Source organism: Macaca fascicularis, chromosome 3 (genome assembly GCF_037993035.2).
Source record: "Macaca fascicularis isolate 582-1 chromosome 3, T2T-MFA8v1.1".
Lineage (NCBI taxonomy): Eukaryota > Metazoa > Chordata > Mammalia > Primates > Cercopithecidae > Macaca > Macaca fascicularis.
The window spans coordinates 149,584,965-149,604,801 of NC_088377.1; the positions used below are offsets into that span (position 1 = coordinate 149,584,965).

At 38.2% G+C, this 19,837-nt stretch overlaps 1 protein-coding gene and 1 long non-coding RNA gene across 4 annotated transcripts in view; one reads left to right on the forward strand and one right to left on the reverse strand.

Moving 5' to 3' along the window:
* Window positions 1-19,837, reverse strand: part of LAMB4 (laminin subunit beta 4) — a 108,354-nt gene that overhangs the window by 13,533 nt on the left and 74,984 nt on the right. For all 3 annotated transcript variants that reach the window (XM_045388609.3, XM_015447931.4, XM_074035804.1), the window contains 6 exons: window positions 18,141-18,301; window positions 15,366-15,571; window positions 13,929-14,135; window positions 9,770-9,914; window positions 3,251-3,458; window positions 40-178 (listed from right to left, as the gene is read on the reverse strand). In XM_045388609.3, coding sequence (XP_045244544.2) covers window positions 40-178; window positions 3,251-3,458; window positions 9,770-9,914; window positions 13,929-14,135; window positions 15,366-15,571; window positions 18,141-18,301 — 1,066 coding nt within the window. The remainder of the gene's footprint in view (window positions 1-39; window positions 179-3,250; window positions 3,459-9,769; window positions 9,915-13,928; window positions 14,136-15,365; window positions 15,572-18,140; window positions 18,302-19,837) is intronic.
* On the forward strand, window positions 11,626-18,561 carry LOC123572310 (uncharacterized). The gene is made up of 5 exons (XR_010585807.2): window positions 11,626-11,838; window positions 13,396-13,457; window positions 14,774-14,871; window positions 15,530-15,592; window positions 17,353-18,561. It is a non-coding gene; the product is annotated as an uncharacterized lncRNA (long non-coding RNA).

The window sequence follows — 19,837 nt, forward strand, 5'->3', positions numbered from 1 at the left end:
CAAAACCTATTTCAGGTTAGTTTCAAAGAGGACAAATACCTGCAGCACATTCTTTTTTATTTTTGTTATATTGGCAGTCAGCTGTGTAATGGTAGAGTTTGCCCGTCCACGAGTGATTTGAGCTTGTTGCAACTGGTTCAATGTTTTGTCAAGATTTAATAGAACATTTGCTGCTTTCCTAAGGTAAGATATTAACACATCAGATTAGATAAACACATAATTATTCACTTATTTCACCTTGAGAGAGTTCATTTGACTCAACCAAATACTTTACTGAATTATTAAGCAAATTTAAATTACTCTTAAACAAGAGAAAGTGCTGAAGTCTTCATTTTGAGAAATAGGTATATTTAAATGCCAACAAAAGAAAACCCCACACACGTATATATTCATACCCAGTAGACACAGATTTTGTTAAATATGGAAATTAAGGATACAGGTCTTGTTTCTTTTGATTTGTCATAAGCAGAGAGATTTGGGGTGATGTAACTATCAATCTTTGCACATAAAAACTATCCTGTGAATTCTAGTTTCCTTGATGTCTTAAATGTGAGCTACACTTTCTCAATCTCTATTGGAGTGGGGGTTGGGAGGGTCAAGAGGCCCCACAGAGAGCAAAGAGAGGACTACAGGCCCTGCATTTTCAGGCTTGTTTATTCAGAGTTAGCTAAGCTTCACTGACATTCCAGCCACTAAGAAGCCCAGTCAGAGGTTAAAATCACAAGCATTTCAAGTGATATAGTCTTTCTGCAGAAAGGAACTCACCTCAAGTCAACAGTCACCAAATACTTAGATCTGTGGGCTCAAAACCACCTTGAGAAGAATGTACTGAAGGAATGAAATAACAGATAGACCTTTGCAGAAGCATCATTAGAAATGTGTGTGCCCACAGTAGAGTTAGCTAAATTGCAAAATATTCCCTTTATCACCCAGCTCATCCTTTCCTCCCAGTGGTAATCTGTTTCCCTTTCTAAACTTCAGGAGCCTTCCCTCCTCATCATCTCACTGTCACCAGCATTTCATTTTTGTAATATTCCTAGGGTACCGGTGTCCATTTTTTCTATTCCCTGCCACCATTATCTTTTTATTATATTATTTTTTTCCTTTAGATTTTTAATTTACTACTGCAGGCCAGGCATGGTGGCTCATGCCTGTAATCTCAGCACCTTGGGAGGCTGAGGCAGGTACATTGCTTGAAGCCAGGACTTTGAGACTAGCCTGGACAATATAGTGAAACCCCATCTCTACTAAAAATACAAAAAATTAGTTGGGTGTGGTGGTGCATGCCTATAATCCCAGCTACTCAGGAGACTGAGGCATAAGAATCACTTGAATTCGGGAGGTGGAGGTTGTAGTGAGCTGAGATCGTGCCACAGAACTAAAGCCTGGATGACAGATTGAGACCCTGTCTCAAAAGGAAAAAAAAAAAAAAAAGAAAAAGATTTTCAGTGTACTGCTTATTATAGCAAATTTAGAAAATACCCAAAAAAGAAAAACAAAATGTAAGAAGGGGAAAAAAGCCAGTAATCTTGCCGTCTTTTAAAATGTTAGGATATTGTAGCAAAATTTTTTATTTTCATAATTCAGATCCTCTTTCATGTATAAATTGTTACCTGATTTTTTTTTCAACTTCCTGTTCAGTTTGGATGTTATCTGCTTTTTACAAAGCACTACCATTGAGCTATAAGAATCTCTACCTGTTATTAAACATCTTTTCTCACCTTTTTTTATTTTTTGAGATGGCGTCTCGTTCTTGTCACCCAGGCTAGAGTGCAATGGTGCGATCTCAGCTCACTGCAGCCTCTGCCTCCCAGGTTCAAGTCCAAGCAATTCTCTGCCTCAGCCTTCCGAGTAGCTGGGATTACAGGCTCATGCCACCATACTGACTAATTTTTGTATTTTTAGTAGAGACAGGGTTTCGCCATGTTGGCCAGGCTCATCTCTAACTCCTAGCCTCAAGTGATCCACCTGCCTCGGCCTCCCAAAGTGCTGGGATTACAGTCCTGAGCCACTTCACCCAACCCATCAGTATCACTTTTAATTGCTGTGTGACTACTTGATTTTTTTTTTTTTTTTTTTTTTTGAGACAGAGTTTTGCTCTTGTTGCCCAGGCTGGAGTGCAATGGCGCCATCTCCGCTCACTGCAACCTCCGCCTCCCCAGTTCAAGCGATTCTCCTCCTCAGCCTCCCAAGTAGTTAAGATTACAGGCATGCGCCACCATGCTCAGCTAATTTTGTATTTTTAGTAGAGACAGGGTTTCTCCATGTTGGTCAGGCTGGTCTTGAACTCCTGATCTCAAGTGATCAGCCCGCCTTGGCCTCCCAAAGTGCTGGGATGATAGGCGTGAGCCACCGTGCCCGGCCTACTTAATCCTTAAGTAATTGCTATGCAGTTAATCTTCCTGGTTTTAAATATTAAACCTGGAAGGAGTTGGACTTTTGGATGAATCTGGTGCACTTCGTTTGTACATGTGGATGATGAGACAGTGACAATGGGTCAGATCTCAGTGATGGGGGGTGCTGAGATGGCCACCACCTAATTGATCCTGTAACCCTGACCCACAGCACCCCATGCTCATAAAAACATCAACATGACTTTTTTTTTTTTTTTTTTTTTTTGGTTGGCTAAGTCAATAGGACAAAAGGCAAGAGTTAGTTAATTCTGTCTAGCATAGATATCATTTTCATCTTGCAGTATTCCTGGAACTCTAGTGTCCATTTCTTCTGTTCTCCATCATTACATTGGGTTGGTGCAAAAGTAATTGCGGTTTTGGCCATTACTTTCAATGGCAAAACCTGCAATTACTTTTGCAACAACTTAATATCTTTTTACTGAGAATGTACTGAGGGAGTGAACTATCAGACTTTTAAAAAAGATTTTGATTTCAAAGTACTGCTTAGTAGAAAATACCAAATATAAATAAGGGAAAAACTATACCAATATTCCAACCACCTGTTAAAATATTGGCATATAATGAGTATTTAACATTTATTGGTATAAAAAGGTATCAGGCCACTGGAAAGGCATTTTGAGTCTAAGAAAATAGGAAGAAAGCATCCCTGAACCCTGCCGCCCAGTCATCCAGCTTCCTGGGGTATCTCCAAAGAGAGCTCAGCCCTCAACTTGGACACTGAACTCTCAGAAGGTAATTTCATTTGACTGCTATAGCTCCCTAAGCGAATATTTTCCAGATGTCCTTTCAGCAGATGGTCTGTTAGAGCAAGATAAGAATATTAATACAGTACTTACTCAGCTGCTTTAGCCTTCACCAGAAGCTTTTGGGCTCCATCTTCTTCTTCACTTAGCCTGTTTTCATCTGACCTGTAATCCTCACAGAGTTGCATAAGTTTCTGTATTTTGTTAACTTCATCCATTAGATTTTGGGATGGAATTGGTAGGTGAATGTCAAGTACACCATTTGCAACCTTCTCGATGTCTTCTGGAGGCACGTTTTCCTCTTAAATAAGAAGGAGGGTTTTAGGTAATCATGTCTCCTTAACAAATACTGTATCTTAAAAGTATAACCACAATGATGTCTCAGCCAACTGCACTAGGATTTGATTATGTGTTCCTAGAATACAGGGATTAGATTGTAGGTGTCCCATAGATTCTTCTTCATCCTCAGCTGTCCCTTGTCTCTGGAAGAAACACTGCTGGCTGAGTGCTGAATACTTGCTGAACAAGTGCTTGCTGGAAAAACAAAATACTACAGATTTGGAACATTGTGTGTATTCTACAAAATGCCCTGAGAATGATTTATTATAAGTACATACTCAAAAGCAATTAACATGTTTAGATACCTGTCACGAAAATTCAAGCACACTGAATGAGACATTGGAGAAGCACTGCGTTTGAAATCAACAAAACTGGATTCTGGTCCTCCATGACATTAAAAAGGCTCACGATTTTTGGTCATCTATGTAATTGGGTAATTGTACCTGATACTAGATTCAAAGGCCTATTCTGGGATTGGAGTGAGACAATACAGAGTAAAGGAACATGTTAATAGCATGTTATAAATAAACTTTTTTTTCTTCTTTTTTGAGACAGAATCTCACTCTGTTGCCAGGCTAGAGTGCAGTGGTGGCACAATCTTGGCTCACTGCAACCTCTGGTTCAAGTGATTCTCCTGCCTTAGCCTCCTGAGTAGCTGGGATTATAGGTACGCACAACCATGCCCAGCTAATTTTTTTGTATTTTTAGTACAAAATAGTTGGACTAAACTATTTAGTTGGCCAGGATGGTCTTGATCTCCTGACCTCATGATCTACTCGCCTTGGCCTTCCAAAGTGCTGGGATTATAGGTGTGAGCCACTGTGCCCCACCAAAGAAACTTTCAAATACATCCATGCTCTACTTTCCAGAAAAGTAAATTTGGCCCCTATTGAGAACTAAAGTGGAAGATGAACTGTTAGAGCAAGCTTGTTTGACCCACAGCCTGGGGCCCACATGTGGCCCAGGACAGTTTTGAATTTGGCCCAACACAAATTCGTAAACTTTCTTAAAACATTATGAGATTTTTGTGTGTGTGATTTTATTTTTATTTTTAGCTCATCAGCCATTGTTAGTGTTGGTGTATTTTATGTGTGGCTCAAGACAATTCTTCCTCTTCTAGGGTGGCCCAGGGAAGCCAAAAGATTGGATACCCCTGTGTTACAGCAAAGCCATTTGTCACTCTCCAGCTACTTACTGAACATCTACAATTCCTATAGGGAAGCTAGAGATGAACTAGACGTGGATCTAATCCTCAGGGGGCTTGCCGTCAGGTGAGGGCCTATAAGTCATTATATACAAATATTGATCACATAGGAACAGAAGTGATCAATATAAGGCAAAACGCTATGGGGTTCAGAGGAAGGGGAAAATAATCCAGGAAGGACTTCAGGTGCATTGAAACTGTGCTTGGGAGGACAGCAGGTTAAACTTGTGGAGACTGTGGGATGTGGGGAGGGGTAAGAGATATTCTAAACTGAGAGAATTACAGGAGCTAAAGCTCATGGTGGTACAAGAAACAGTGCATGGATCACTCTTGGCAGGAGAGTAGTGTGCTTAGAAGGGCTGGGAGCAGATGGCACAAGTCCCTGTGTCAGAGGCTGAGGAACTTAGACTTTATTCAGAGAATAGTGGGAGCCAAAAATGATTTTCAGCGTTTGAGTGACATGACATGAGTATATATTCTGCTTGTAGTCATTTTGCTTTAGCTATTTTTCTTAACGTAAATGAAATATTTTACTTTCTGTAATATTTTTGAAGCAATGTGACAAGAATTTTTTTGTGAGTAAAGTAAAATGACATTTTAAATAAAACCAGGGAGTTGGCTCTTTAAAGAAACATACTTTTTCTTTTTCTTTTTTTTCTTTTTTTGAGATGGTATCTTGCTGTATCGCCCAGGCTGGAGTGCAGTGGCATGATCTCGGCTCAATGCAACCTCCGCCTTCCGGGTTCAAGCGATTCTCCAGTCTCAGCCTCCCGAGTAGCTGGGATCACAGGCATGCACCACCACATCCAGCTGATTTTTATATTTTTAGTAGAGACAGCATTTTGCCATGTTGGCCAAGCTGGTCTCAAACTCCTGACCTCAGGTGATCCACCTGCCTTGGCCTCCCAAAGTGCTGGGATTACAGGTGTGAGGCACCATGCCCAGCCAGAAACAGCAGCTTTTTAATTTAAAAAGTTCTAGTACATCATACTGCATGGGCAAAAGCTGAAGCATTCTCCCTGAAAACCAGCACAAGACAAGGATGCCCTCTCTCACCACTCCTGTTCAACATAGTGTTGGAAGTCCTGGCCAGAGCAATCAGGCAAAAGAACGAATAAAGCATACCCAAATAGGAAGAGAGGAAGTCAAACTATCCCTGTTTGCAGATAGCATGATCTCATATCTAGAAAACCCTGTAGCCTTGGCCCAAAAGCTCCTTAAGCTGATAACTTCAGTGAGGTCTCAGGATACAAAATCAATGCAGAAAAATCACTAGCATTCTGATACATCAACAACAGTCAAGCCAAGAGCCAAACCAGGAAGGCAATCTCATTCACAGCTGCCACAAAAAGAGTAAAATACCTAAGAATACAGCTAACCAGGGAGGTGAAAGATCTCTACAGAAGGCCAGGCGCGGTGGCTCAAGCCTGTAATCCCAGCACTTTGGGAGGCCGAGACGAGCGGATCACGAGGTCAGCAGATCGAGACCATCCTGGCTAACCCGGTGAAACCCTGTCTCTACTAAAAAATACAAAAAACTAGCCGGGCGAGGTGGCGGGCGCCTGTAGTCCCAGCTACTCGGGAGGCTGAGGCAGGAGAATGGCGTAAACCCGGGAGGCCGAGCTTGCAGTGAACTGAGATCCGGCCACTGCACTCCAGCCTGGGCGACATAGCGAGACTCTGTCTCAAAAAAAAAAAAAAAGGATCTCTACAGGGAGAACTACAAAACACTGCTCAGAGAATCCACAGGTGACTCAAACAAATGGAAAAAGATTCCATGCTCATAGGTGGGAAGAATCAACATCATTAAAATGGCTATACTGCCCAAACAATGTGCAGATTCAAGGTTATTCTTATCAAACTACCAATGACATTCTTCACAGAACTAGAAAATATATTTTAAAGTTCATATGGAACAAAAAAAGAGCCTGACTAGCCAAGGCAATCCTAAGCAAAATGAACATAGCTAGAGGCATCATGCTATCTGACTTCAAGCTATAATACAGGGCTACAGTAACCAAAACAGCATGGTGCTGGTACAAGAAAACAGACATATAGACCAATGGAACTGAAAAGAGAGTCCGGAAATAAGACCACACACTTAGAACTATCTGATCTTTGACAAAGTCAACAAAACCAAGAAATGGGAAAAAGACTCCCTCTTCAATAAATGGTGTGGGATAACTGGCTAGCCATATGCAGGACACTGAAACTGGACCTCCTCCTTACATCTTATATGAAAATTAACTCAAGATGGATTAAAGACTTAAAGGTAAAACCCAAAACTATAAAAAACCTTGGAAGGCAACCTAGACAATATTATTCAGGACACAGGCATGGGCAAAGATTTCATGATAAAGACGCCAAAAGCGACTACAACAAAAGCAAAACCTGAGAAATGGAATCTAATTAAAGAGCTTCTGCACAGCAAAAGAAACTGTCAACAGAGTAAACACAACCTACAGAATGGGTGAAAATTTTTGCGAACTATGCATCTGAAAAAGGTCTAATATACAGCATCTATAAGGAACTTAAATCTACAAGAAAAAAACAACCCCCTTAAAAAGTGGGCAAAGGACATAAACAGATACTTTTCAAAAGAAGACATGCATGGGGCCAACAAGTATATTAAAAAAAGCTCAACATCACTGATCATTAGAGAAACGCAAATCAAAACCACAATGAGGTACCACCTCACACCAGTCTGAATGGTGATTATTAAAAAGTCAAAAAATAACAGATGCTGATGAGATTGTAGAGAGAAAGAAACACTTATACACTGTTGGTGGGGGTGTAAATTAGTTCAATCATTGCGGAAAACAGTGTGGCGATTCCTCAAAGACCTAAAAAAAGAATTACAAGCCGACCAAGGAATCTCATTACCGGGTATATACCCAAAGGATTAGACATCATTCTATCATAAAGACACACTCACATGCATGTTCATTGCAGCATTATTCACAGGAGCAAAGACATGGAATCAATCTATATGCCCATTAATGATAGACTGGATAAAGAAAATATGGTACATATACACCATGGATACTATGCAGACGTAAAAAAGAATGAGATCGTGTACTTTGTCAGAACATGGATAGAGCTGGAGGCCATTATCCTTAGCAAACTAACACAGGAGCAGAAAACCAAATACCGCATGTTCTCACTTATAAATGGGAGCTAAATGATGAGAACACGTGGACACATAGAGGGGAACAACACACACTGGGACCTTTTAGAAGGTGGAGAGGAAGGAGAGGATCTGGAGAAATAACTAATAAGTACTAAGCTTAATACCTGGATGATGAAATAATCTGTACAACAAACCCTTGTGACTTGAGTTTACAAACCTGCATATATACCCCTGAACTTAAAGGTTAAAAAAAAAAGTTCGAATGAAAAGTGAATTTACTTCAATCACTTATTCATTTATCAAATAGTTATTCGTATTTATTATGAGATTATAGATTCAAATTTTTATATATAGAACTTTCAGGAGAAGTGATACATCCCTTTGTTAATAAGGCATTCAGATTTCAAGAAAAATATTGAGGTGGTCAAAGAAGAGCTGAATAGTATGGTAATCATGCAATGTAATGATAATTTTATTGGGGCTTTATAGCCAGGCAAAGAAGAGAAGCAAGAGGTGGGTAGAGGGCACTGCAAGGCATGAAAGCTTCCTGGTCACCAGCTCTAGGGACACTGAGCAGTAAGAAGTTTCTTGTATGAAAAAAGATTTTTCTCTATGCCTAGTTGTAATAATAGTTCTTTATGCCTTTAGTTTTAATAATCTGGACATAGATTTCTTTCAATTCCTCAAGTTAATTAAAGTAAAATATTTATTAGAAATGTATTCAGTAGCAATGAAGAGTAATAAGAGGACAGGCTCTATGACCCAGCAAACTAGGTAGAAAGGAGGTCATGTAGACCCTGTTCCACCAGTTCATGCGATTAGTTTAGCGACTTTGATTTTGATGTTTGTTTTGGTGCCTTTTCAGTCCAGCCTAATCCTAGACCTGAGTCCAGTCAATACTGATTCATCCAGCTAAATCATTGAAAGTTTGCTTTTGAATAAAAAAAATGTCCAGTAGACAGATTCTACCCCATTTGTTTTTACTATTTTTGTCAAAGGTAATTTCCGCCTAATTTTTGTTTATCTTGAAAATAACAGCTAGAAACTGCCAATACAATTTCTAGAAATATTGAGATAGGAAAAATCAAAAAACAAAAAATCTTGGCCATAGGGGTCTCTCACACCTATTAAGTAGAATAATGAAGTGATTAAAGAGATTTTAATGGATGCTGCAATTGCCAATTCATGTATAAAATGTTAAATTATTGAATTTGGAAAATGGTTATGGAAAATAAAGCCTCTTCAGATTAATCATATATATCTGTGTGTGTGTGTGTGTGTGTGTGTGTGTGTGTATGTGTGTGTGTAGAGAGAGAGAGTAAGGTTTCAGGTCAATTTCCAGCTTCAGTACTTGATTTTTTAATCTTTACTAATTCTCTGGAGTTTAAAATGAGCCTCTCCCAAAGTAAGGCATAATGTACAATAAATCAGCTACTTTTGGTCAGCCACAGAGAACCAACAAAAGAAGACTTGGAAAATAGTCAATAATAGCTAATAATCAAATTTTTAGATGCCAACTCACTATGATATTTGATATCTAATTAAAATTCAGCATATCTTGATCTCATATCATTTCTGTCAGCAAAGAAAATTACTGAATCCTGATGTTAGGGAATCTGATAGAATTGTCATGTTGAACTTTCCTTTAAAAAAAAACATAAAATAACTTTAAACACAAAGTTCATGTGTTTGGAATTTGAACTAAATTCTACCATTTGTTACCACATTTATCTTTTACAGAAAGCTGTAATGTTTTGGCACAGAGTTGGTATTTTGAGATTATTCTCATTAAGGAATTAAAAACCAAAGCGTATATCATTTTTCCGATTTAGGCTTGTCATTTCCAATTAATGTAATTAGGAACTGGCTATGATGTTTGACTATATATTAAAAAAGGGAAAAAAACAAAAACTAGTCCTAATATATTTTTTTAAATTACCTAACAAAAAGTTTTTCACTTTTTTGATGAAAAGATTGAGTTTTTCTTCTTCAGAGTCACTTTGGTTTCTTGTATTTCCCAGTTTTTCCCTTAGCTGTAAGGCATTGTTTTTGGAGACTTCTGCCAGTTTACTTATATTTTTGATCTGGAATGAGAAAAACACAGTGAAGAAAATACTCAACAAAGGCATGTTCTTTGATGTTTAATTATTTAGCTGGACCAAATAAAACTGTCACTAAAAACTAAATAAAAGTCTAGATAAACCATAGATGCATTTGCAAGGAATCTTTTACAAGGTGATTATTATCTCTTCTCATTATTATGTTTTCTTAATATCATTCATTTGTCTTTTAGAACATTATTGACCTAGTGCTAATGAATTTTTCTAATATAAGTCTAAAACACAAATTTTGTTTTAATGGGGCTTTAGCATTCTTTAATACCAACTTTCACAGAAATTACATAGGACTACTTACCTGCAGTGGTCATCATGTTTAATAGGTTGAGAGCATTTTCTTTTATGTAAGTTAAAATGTTACTCTTCTAAACATTCCTCAAATTCAAGTAATGTACTTTCTTTGAAAACTAACAAAAAAGCATTCCTCCTCTTAATAAATGAGCTTGAACTGAGAGTGGGCTACAAAGATAAATTCCAGACACTTTGTACTCTTGGTAGAGGAATGATAGGAATAATAGGCTAGCAAACTAGAAGTGCAAATTCTCAACTGTGTGATCTGAGAAAGGTCATGGACTTTTTCTAGGGATTCCAACAAATTAGAGAGAGACAAAAAACCCAGAAGCAACAGGACAATATTGCCAATAAGCTGAGCTTTATTGAATAAATTAATTGTGACAGAAGTAGGGCTAATTAGGATCAAACATAATTATGAAAAAAAAAAATCCACTGGGCACGGTGGCTCACGCCTGTAATCCCCAGCACTTTGGGAGGCCAAGGCAGACAGATCACTTGAGGTTAGGAGTTCGAGGCCAGCCTGGCCAACATGGTGAAACCCCATCTCTACTAAAATTACCAAAATTAGCCAGGCATGGTGGCGCATGCCTGTAATCCCAGCTACTGGGGAGGCTGAGGCAGGAGAATCGCTTGAATCCAGGAGGCAGAGGTTGCAGTGAGCCGAGATCGTGCCACTGCACTCTAGCCTGGGCCAGACAGAGTGAGATTCTTGTCTCAGAAAAAAAAAGAAAAGAAAAGAAAAGAAAAATATTCCCTTTATTTCCCCACAAAAGGAGCCTGCTTAATTTGAGCCAAACAGATTTTTAAGAAAAAGATTTAAATTATAGTCATTGGCAAATGATAAAACAAAAAAGTATTTACATGATTAAAAATGTGTATCTTTTTTTTCAGAGTTGATACTTAATTCTCTAGAACTTTCTTAGCTTTAAAATGGATAGCAGTAAGAATGGATTGCAGTAAAATGAGAATTCCAGAAATAAAATACCCTAGGCACTAGCAAAGCACCAAGTGATACAGAGGAAATCTCGGCGTAGATTAGTTGATACCATATTCAGAAAGAAAGAGATCATGAAATTACTTCACTCTTAAAACATCCCTCTGCAATCCATCTTCTGTCACAACTGACTCCTGAGAATTCTCTCACAATCTCTTCTGGCACTCCCTCCTTCTAATCAAGAGGAAAATAGCACACAATTTTATCAACATGACATCCCCTCTCATCGCTTTCCAGTTCTCCATTTATGTGCTGATTAAACTAGATTCTGCTAATATGGATTTCAAGGATAATTTTTTAACACTGATAGCTTAACATATTATTGACTTAATGATATGATCAAGTGGCAATCAAGACTCCTTTAAATGAGGGTGAGATTTCTATTTTTTTGAGAATTAGCAATATAATAGTTTAAAATTACATTAAACAATTAAGGAGTGTTTTAAGCACTGGGACATAAGACCAGGATTTACATTGCTATGTTTGCTGCTGTATTCCCAACTTGTAGGTGGATGCCTGGCACATAGTAGGTGGATATTTGTTAAAGCAATGAAGAACCATGTGTGAATAGAAAATGATGTGGCAATACAGAATTGTGACTATGTAAGTAAAGTTTCAATATTTATGTAGGGATATGTTCTAGATTGGCTAATCAGATGCTTGCTCAAGGATATAGGGTGTGTGTGTGTGTGTGTGTGTGTATGTGTGTGTGTGTATATATATATATCTTGGCTGTGGTTCTCACCCCATTCCCAAGCTTGGACCTCTATCCTTTACTCGATTTTGAGACCCAGATGTCCTTACATATGTTTCCTTTTTGTTCAGGAGTCGGCTTTTTTTTTTGTTTTTGTTTTTGTTTTAGACAGGGTCTTACTGTTGTCGGCGCAGGCTGGAGTGCAATGGCGTGATCTCGGCTCACTGTAACCTCTGCCTCCCAGGTCCCCAGTAATTCTCCTGCCTCAGCCTCACGAGTAGCTGGGATTACAGGCATGCACTACCACACCCGGCTAATTTTTTTTCTTTTTTCTTTTTTTTTTTTGTATTTTTTGTAGAGATAGGGTTTCACCATGTTGACCAGGATGGTCTCGAACTCCTGACCTCAGGTGATCCACCTGCGTCAGCCTCCCAAAGTGCTGGGATTACAGGCGTGAGCCACTGCGCCTGGCCAGGAATGGGCTTTTTTTTGCTTGCAAACAAGAATGCTTACTGATACAATATTTAACATATAGTGGTAAAAATTTCAGCTCTTTAAAAGCTTTTTCTTCTTTGTCAGAGGCTCTTTGCATATTGTCAGAAAAGAAACAGATTGGGGAGGACACCACTACCTTGTTTTCAAACCAGAGAATAAAATGCATTCTCACAAAAAAGTTTAAAGAAAACTAGGTAATTAAAAATGATGCTCATTTATAAATATGACCAGAAAAGTAAATGAAATCATTTCAAATTATTATAGATTTAATTATAAGGTACTTAAATGTTAAAACAACTTTCTCAGTCTATCAACAGGGGAATGAGTTCAAGGCACAGTTTAATTCCTATTAAGCTATTTTCTAACATTAAATTCTAACATTACAATGTGTATATTTAGTAGGATTTCATATATACCCTTATATATTTATGAATTTATGAAAAATTATTCTTTGAGAGATCTATAGTTTTCAACCCTTTAAAAAATTTAATTCTTTAAATACTTCTTTTATTATTATAATTATAATTATTATTATTTTATAAAATAGAGATGGGGTCTCCCTATGTTTCCCAGGCAGGTCTTGAACCCCTGGGCTCAAGGAATCCTCCTGCCTTGGCCTCCCAAAGTGCTAGGATTATAGGCGTGACCTATACTCCTGGCCTGTTTTCAAATTTTTAAGGCTTGGAGTCCTGACATTTCTATGTAGTTTTTGCTGTAAACAAACATGTCCACACCAGTCTATGACCTATGATAATGTACCTTGAATTCTTTCTCTCTCTTTACACACACACACATACATACTTGACCTTCGAATGACACAGGTTGGAACTGCACACCCCCACTTATGTACAAATTATTTTCAATAAAACTTACATTGAGTGTGCCTACCTCTTCTGCCTCCCCTTCCACCTCCTCCACCTCAAACCATCTCTGAGACAGCAAGACAAACCCCTCTTCTTCCTCCTCCTCAGCCTACTCAATGTGAAGATGATGATGAAGACCTTAATGATGATCTATTTCCTCTCAATGAATAGTAAGTATATTTTCTCTTCCTTATGATTTTTCTGATAATATTCTCTTTTCTCTAGCTTACTTTATGGTTACAATATGGTATATAATACATACATAAATATATATTATTGACTATTTAAGTTATGGGTAAGGTTTCCAGTCAACAGTGGGCTATTAGCAGTTAAATTTTGGGGTAGTCAAAAGTTATACATAAATTTTCAGTTGTGGAGTGGAAGCCTGGTGTCCCTAATCCCCATGTTGTTCAAGGGTCAACTGTATACATATATATAATCGGAAAATATCAATATTCATCTCTATTTCTAAATCTACATTCACATCATCTACAATTTTATCCCATATTTCCAGGCAAAAGAACACCAACTATCTAGAATCTATCTTCTCACTTGGAAGTTATATGGCAGTTTTATAAATTTCAAGCAGTCTGCTTCTTTATTGCTATAACTTTACAAATAAAGCAAGAGAAGGTATTTACCTGATTCTTCAACCCACGAACCTGTTTGTCTAAATTACGAATAACAGATTTTGCTTCCTGGGCTTTTTGGAGGGCATTCGTTGAGAGGGTCAGGGAGCCATGACAGCCGGCACCCCCACACTTCCTGTGCCCTTCCTGGCCCATGCAGACAGCACCACCACAGGGCAAGGGCACAACACATGGCACATTTCCTGGATCTCCACACACCTTGCAAGAGAAATGATTTACATTAAATAGCAACTTGTTGTCAGAGCTTTTTTTTCTTTGTTTGTTTTGAGACGGAGTTTCGCTCTTGTTGCCTAGACTGGAGTGCAATAGTGTGACCTTGGCTCACTGCAACGTTCATCTCCTGGGTTCAAGAGATTCTCCTGCCTCAGCCTCCCAAGTAGCTGGGATTACAGGTGCCCACTACCACGCCTGGCTAATTTTTTGTATTTTTATTAGAGACGGGGTTTCACCAGTTTGGTCAGGCTGGTCTCAAACTCCTGACCTCAGATGATCTGCCCACCTCGGTTTCCCAGAGTGCTGAGAATACAGGCATGAGCCACCATGCCTGGCCGTCAGAGCTGTAATGCCATCCAGGCTCATTGAGTGAAGGCATTGCTTTATTCATATATTTCTTCAATAGTTGTTCATCCTTGGTACATGGGGGTAACCCATTAAACATTAAACATTTCCTAGGTAACTAAACATCTAAATTACTTATCAGTATTGTGTCAGTCTGTCATCCTTTATATTTATAGTTTTCTGAGAAAATAGTCAAACTTTTAGGAATTACACGTGAGTTTCACTTTTTAAAAAATATTTATTTATTTGTTGAGACAGAGTCTTGCTCTCTCACCCAGGCTGGAGTACAAAGGCACCATCTCCGCTCACTGCAACCTCCACCTGCCAGGTTCAAGCGATTCTCCTGCCTCAACCTCCTGAGCAGCTGAGATTACAGGTGCACACCACTACCCCCGGCTAATTTTTGTGTTTTTTGTAGAGAGGGGGTTTCACCATGTTGGCCAGGCTGGTCTCGAACTCCTGGCCTTAAGTAATCTGCCTGCCTCGGCCTCCCAAAGTGCTGGGATTACAGGCATGAGCCACCATGCCCAGCCTGCACTTTTTACTCTTTTGAGAGAATTAGCCTTTTTCTTATAATGAAGCAAGAGGAGCAAATGTTCATAGCCTGTACTGTTTTAGAAATAGTAAATAATATCAAATAATCAAATCAAGCCATAATCTTTACTCTTTGATCAATTCTTGAGTTAAATAAAAATAAGGCTTTTTACAGTATATAATAAAATATATATTTTATATACATACATATAATTATATATTTATAATATATAATGAAAAGAAATTTAGAATGTAAGCTAGGGAAATATCATTGAAGAGGTTCGTATATCAAGTAAAAACCACAAATGCTTTGACCTTACCATCATGAATATTTACCTTTTCATTCAATATTTGGATATCTGGTATCTTAATCTGCTTTAATTTTTCCAATGACAAGTTTCCTTTGGAGGTTAATGTATTTAAGATGGTAAGAAAGTCATTCCTGGTATTTGCAGAGGTATTAATGGTAGAACTAGTTTCATTAATTTTCTTTTCAGCAGATGATGATATGTGATAATATTTCTTGATGTTTTCTGAGGAGTCTATGTCAATGCAAATTGAAGGTAAGTTTTGTGAAAACAAATGAAATTACATATCAGTTATTAAGATAATCATTCTATAATTTGGCTACTGTCTTGGTCTCAACTATCACTATAAAATTTCAGCATCTTCCTTGAATTTGCATTTGATGGGGGAAGGATTAGCTATAGTATAATAGATATGGATAGAATAGATACATGGCATTGAGATTTAAGTCCACAGATGTGGTGTGAGTCCTGCCTTCACCCTTTACTGCCTGGGCATACCCTTGAGCAAATCAGTTCATCTCTTATATTTCGTTCCTTCCTCTGTAAATTGGTGATAATAATTTGTGAGAATTGAGATAATATGAATATATTCTGTAAATATTTCCACAAATATAAGGTCTTAACTATGAATACCTATATACACTCAAATATAATAAACCAACTAAATTTACTTAACCCTATAGAGCAGGAGTTGACAAACTTTTTCTCCAAAGGCCAAATAATTAATGTTTTAGGCTTTGCTGGCCAAAGCATTTCTGTTCCGACTACTCACCTCTGCCATTGTAGAGTGAAAGCAGCTACAGGCAATATGTAAATAAACAGGTGAGGTTGTGTTCTACTGAAGTAGTATTTACAAAGACAGGCTGTGGGCAGGATTTGCCCTGATGCTGCGGTTTCCTGAACCCTGATGTTGAGGCTGATAACAATAGCTAACAACAGTTAGCTGGGTGCTTTGTAGGTGCCTGTACTATACTTCCCATCAATTTTCTTCTTCAATCTTCACAAAACAGTGTGAAATGCACATTAGTATGATCATCTTCATTTTACAAATAAGGAAACTGAGGCTCTATTGAGGAAAGTTATTTGCCTAAGTTCTCATTGATAGTAAGAGATGAAACCAGGATGTCAATCCAGGGTGTTTGACTTTAGAGCCTGTGTTCTTAAGCACTTCTCTACATTTCCTATGTTTGCATTATTAATACAAATTTGTGAAAGTAATAAGGTGTGTATGATATATTTTATTGTAAATTATAGTATATTAGGGGTTTAAACTATAACTCCATATTTTAGGAACCAGAGGCCCACGATCCTGATCTGATCTTTACTCCCTGTAGAACCATAATCCAGGCAGGAGACAACCATACCTTATCTTTCAAACTTTTCTGGTTCTTATAAGACCATACTCTTAATATATCATGTTTTTCACTTATCATGAAAAAAAAGTTCCTATTACTCAGAATTCGTTTATTCTTTCATTTTTATGGAAGATTTTCTCCTACCTGTGGAGATAATTCAATTGCCAACTATTCCCTGAAGGCTTTACTAATGAACCCAGGAAGAATTTCGTTTTTGCTACTCTGTTTTTGAAGCAGCTTTAAGATGGTCTAACAGTCTTAATGCTATTTGGGGTGGCTTATATTCTTGTCCCCTGCCCCCATTAGATAGAAATAACTCAAAGGTAGGGACTTGCTGTAATGATCTGCCTGTTTCTACTGCGCAATGTCAGGCATTGGAAAAAAGCCCAGTAACTGCTGTTGGACTGCAAGTTTGAGAGGATTAGCATGGGGGCAGTTTCACTTTATTTTACCTGGTGTCAGGTGACCACTGATGGATTTTGAGTTCTTTTAGTGGGAACTGTCTTCTAGATTAGGAATCAGAATAGATTCCTTACTCATTACATGGCATTTATTAAACAGCATCAATACATCTTTGCTAGAATTTATTTCACTAAATTTAGGCATTCCTTTAGGGAAATTAGGTGTTCCTAACTGCCTTCTATTTTTTTTCTCTTCTAGGCCAAAATCAGATAAAACACAGGAGTATATACATAGGATAATGAAAGCAGTCAAAGTTTTTTCCTGACATGGATTCATGTATATTTGCCTCTCAGTTGGATGTCTTAGGTGTGAATAAACTCAGGGATGCTTCTCTCAGTAGTAACAGGTTGTCCATTTCCAAATATAACAGGGGTATCATCTTGAATAGGAGATGAGCTAATCAAAAGTTTTGCTTTAGAGTTCCATTTCTCCTGCAGATTATCTTGGCTTAGGTATAGCTCACATTCAGTTTTAAGAACTATGCAATATGAGTTAAGGGCTTGTACTATGTTGCATGACTCCCACCCTTACAAAGCTCTATGAGAAATGTTGTGGATTTTGTTTTGTTTTGTTTTGTTTTGCCTCATATTCCTTTGCATTTATGGTTACTGAAAATGGAGTGGCCTATACCAAGAAAGGCATATAAACATGTCTCTCTCATTTGTTTATGGCCATATTAGATTTTCTAAGTTGTTGATTACTCAAGACCCCTTACATGGGTTTGGCACTAGATTACTTTGGGTGTTAGCATTTGTTTAATATCAGACATTGTTTACTTGTTATTTTTGAGTGAATGCTATCCAGGCTCTGTGATGTTTAAAAAGTTGAAATATCCATGAACAAATAATACCTTTAATGGTTGTGTTTGCATGTTCTGAAGTGCTCAGGTACTATGGTGGTAAGCACAGGATGACTCACTAATGGAATGCACTATGGATTTCATCAAACATTGTGTAGACACAGTCAAAAATGCATTTTTCCCTTACCCACGATGCTTGCATTAAGGACACTGAATTGCAAATCAATTTCTTTCTGAAGATCTTCAAGTAAGAGGTCTGCTTCATTCTTTGCTCTTTCTATTGTATGTTTCAGATCTTGAAATTCATACACTGCTTTCAATTGTTCATTTAGCTGCATGATTTGTTTTCTATCAGAGAAAATGAGGGTAAATAGTTAAGCTTGTATTACATTTGATATATTGGTGAAAAAATGCCACCAAAATTGCCCTTACTGTTAGGTATTCTTGATTAGAAGGGATTCCTTCTACTCAAGTTTTTCATTTGAAGGTTTATAATCGTGTTTATGTCTCATCTCTTTCATCTTAATTCGCCTTCCTGGACTATTGCAACATTCATTTAAAATATGGACAGCATACAAGCAATAGTAGAATAAAGGCTCTCAAATCATTCCATTTTGACTGTTTATGCTCTGTCTTCCTTCGTTTTGGGTTTGAAAACATGCGTTCAGACATGCTTCAATTAAATCAATCTAAGGGAGCTGGTCTACATCTGGCTTTCAACATATGATAAAACAGAACCGTTTACTTAGCCTGGGGTAAAATCAGCTCTTCATTTAGAATCAATCTGCATTCAGCAAGGTTGTTTTTAGTGCAACTTCTGTTCAGGGTCTCAACTCTTACTTTCCATTAGTGACAGGGAGGTTTTCTTGCTGGTGAGTGTTCCCCTGGGTTTTTTTCCCATCACCTTCTTCTTTGATGGGGTACACCTTTGTCCTACTTCAATTTGCTGGGTTTAGCACCTACAGTTGCTTCGAGGGGATAATGAACACATTCCTCATGATGGAGAAACTGTGCACAAATCTTGAAGTGTACAGTTGGGGGAAGTTATAAAATGAATGTATGGGACTAATTTATCTTGGCACAACTGCAATGCTTCCTTCCGTTTTCTGCTGTAACTCTTCCCCTCTAATCTATAGACTCTTCCTTCAAGCTCCAATTGTCACAACTGAAATTCTTCAGGCTAACAATAACAACAACAAAAATAATGACAATTACTCTAATTGGGACTCCTTAAGCACTTACCTATGCTGGACACTATGCTAAGTGATGGATCTTGAGTAATTCTCACAAGAATCCTATGAAATCCAGACTTTCTCTCCCTTTTTTGATGAAGAAATTGAAGCTTGGAGGAGTTTAGTAGCTTGCCCAAAGCCACACATCTAGTAAGTGGATTTAAACCAGGTGGTTTGACTTCTGAATTTATGCTCATGACACCCGGGGTTCTTTGTCCTCTTGTTCCCCTTCCACTTGTAGTTTATCCAGCAACATTTTTTTTTTAATAGAACTACACCAGGCCTGGAGAAGACAAGCACATGATAGGGCAGGCCCTGTCCAGGGTGCCCCCCAGCAAGGAAATGGCAAAGGAGCACAAAGAGGTGAGAAGATGGAGAAGGAAACACAGGCCTCTCTGTGAGGAAGTCAGGAAAGACTTCAGGGAGGAGGTGATGTTTGTGTGGCTGTGAAAGCGAAGCAGGAGTTTGGCAGGTGGGCTAGAAGGGAACAGGCCTCTGGGCTGCTGGTTGAAGCTCAGCAGCCCCTGCTTTCTCCTCACTCCAGACCTGGGTTGGGCATTCCTCTTTCTCACTCTTTCTCTCTGGCTCTGCCTGTGGCTCTTGCAGTCTGTCCAGAATGTCCACAGTGGATTGGCTCATTCTGCTTTCTTTG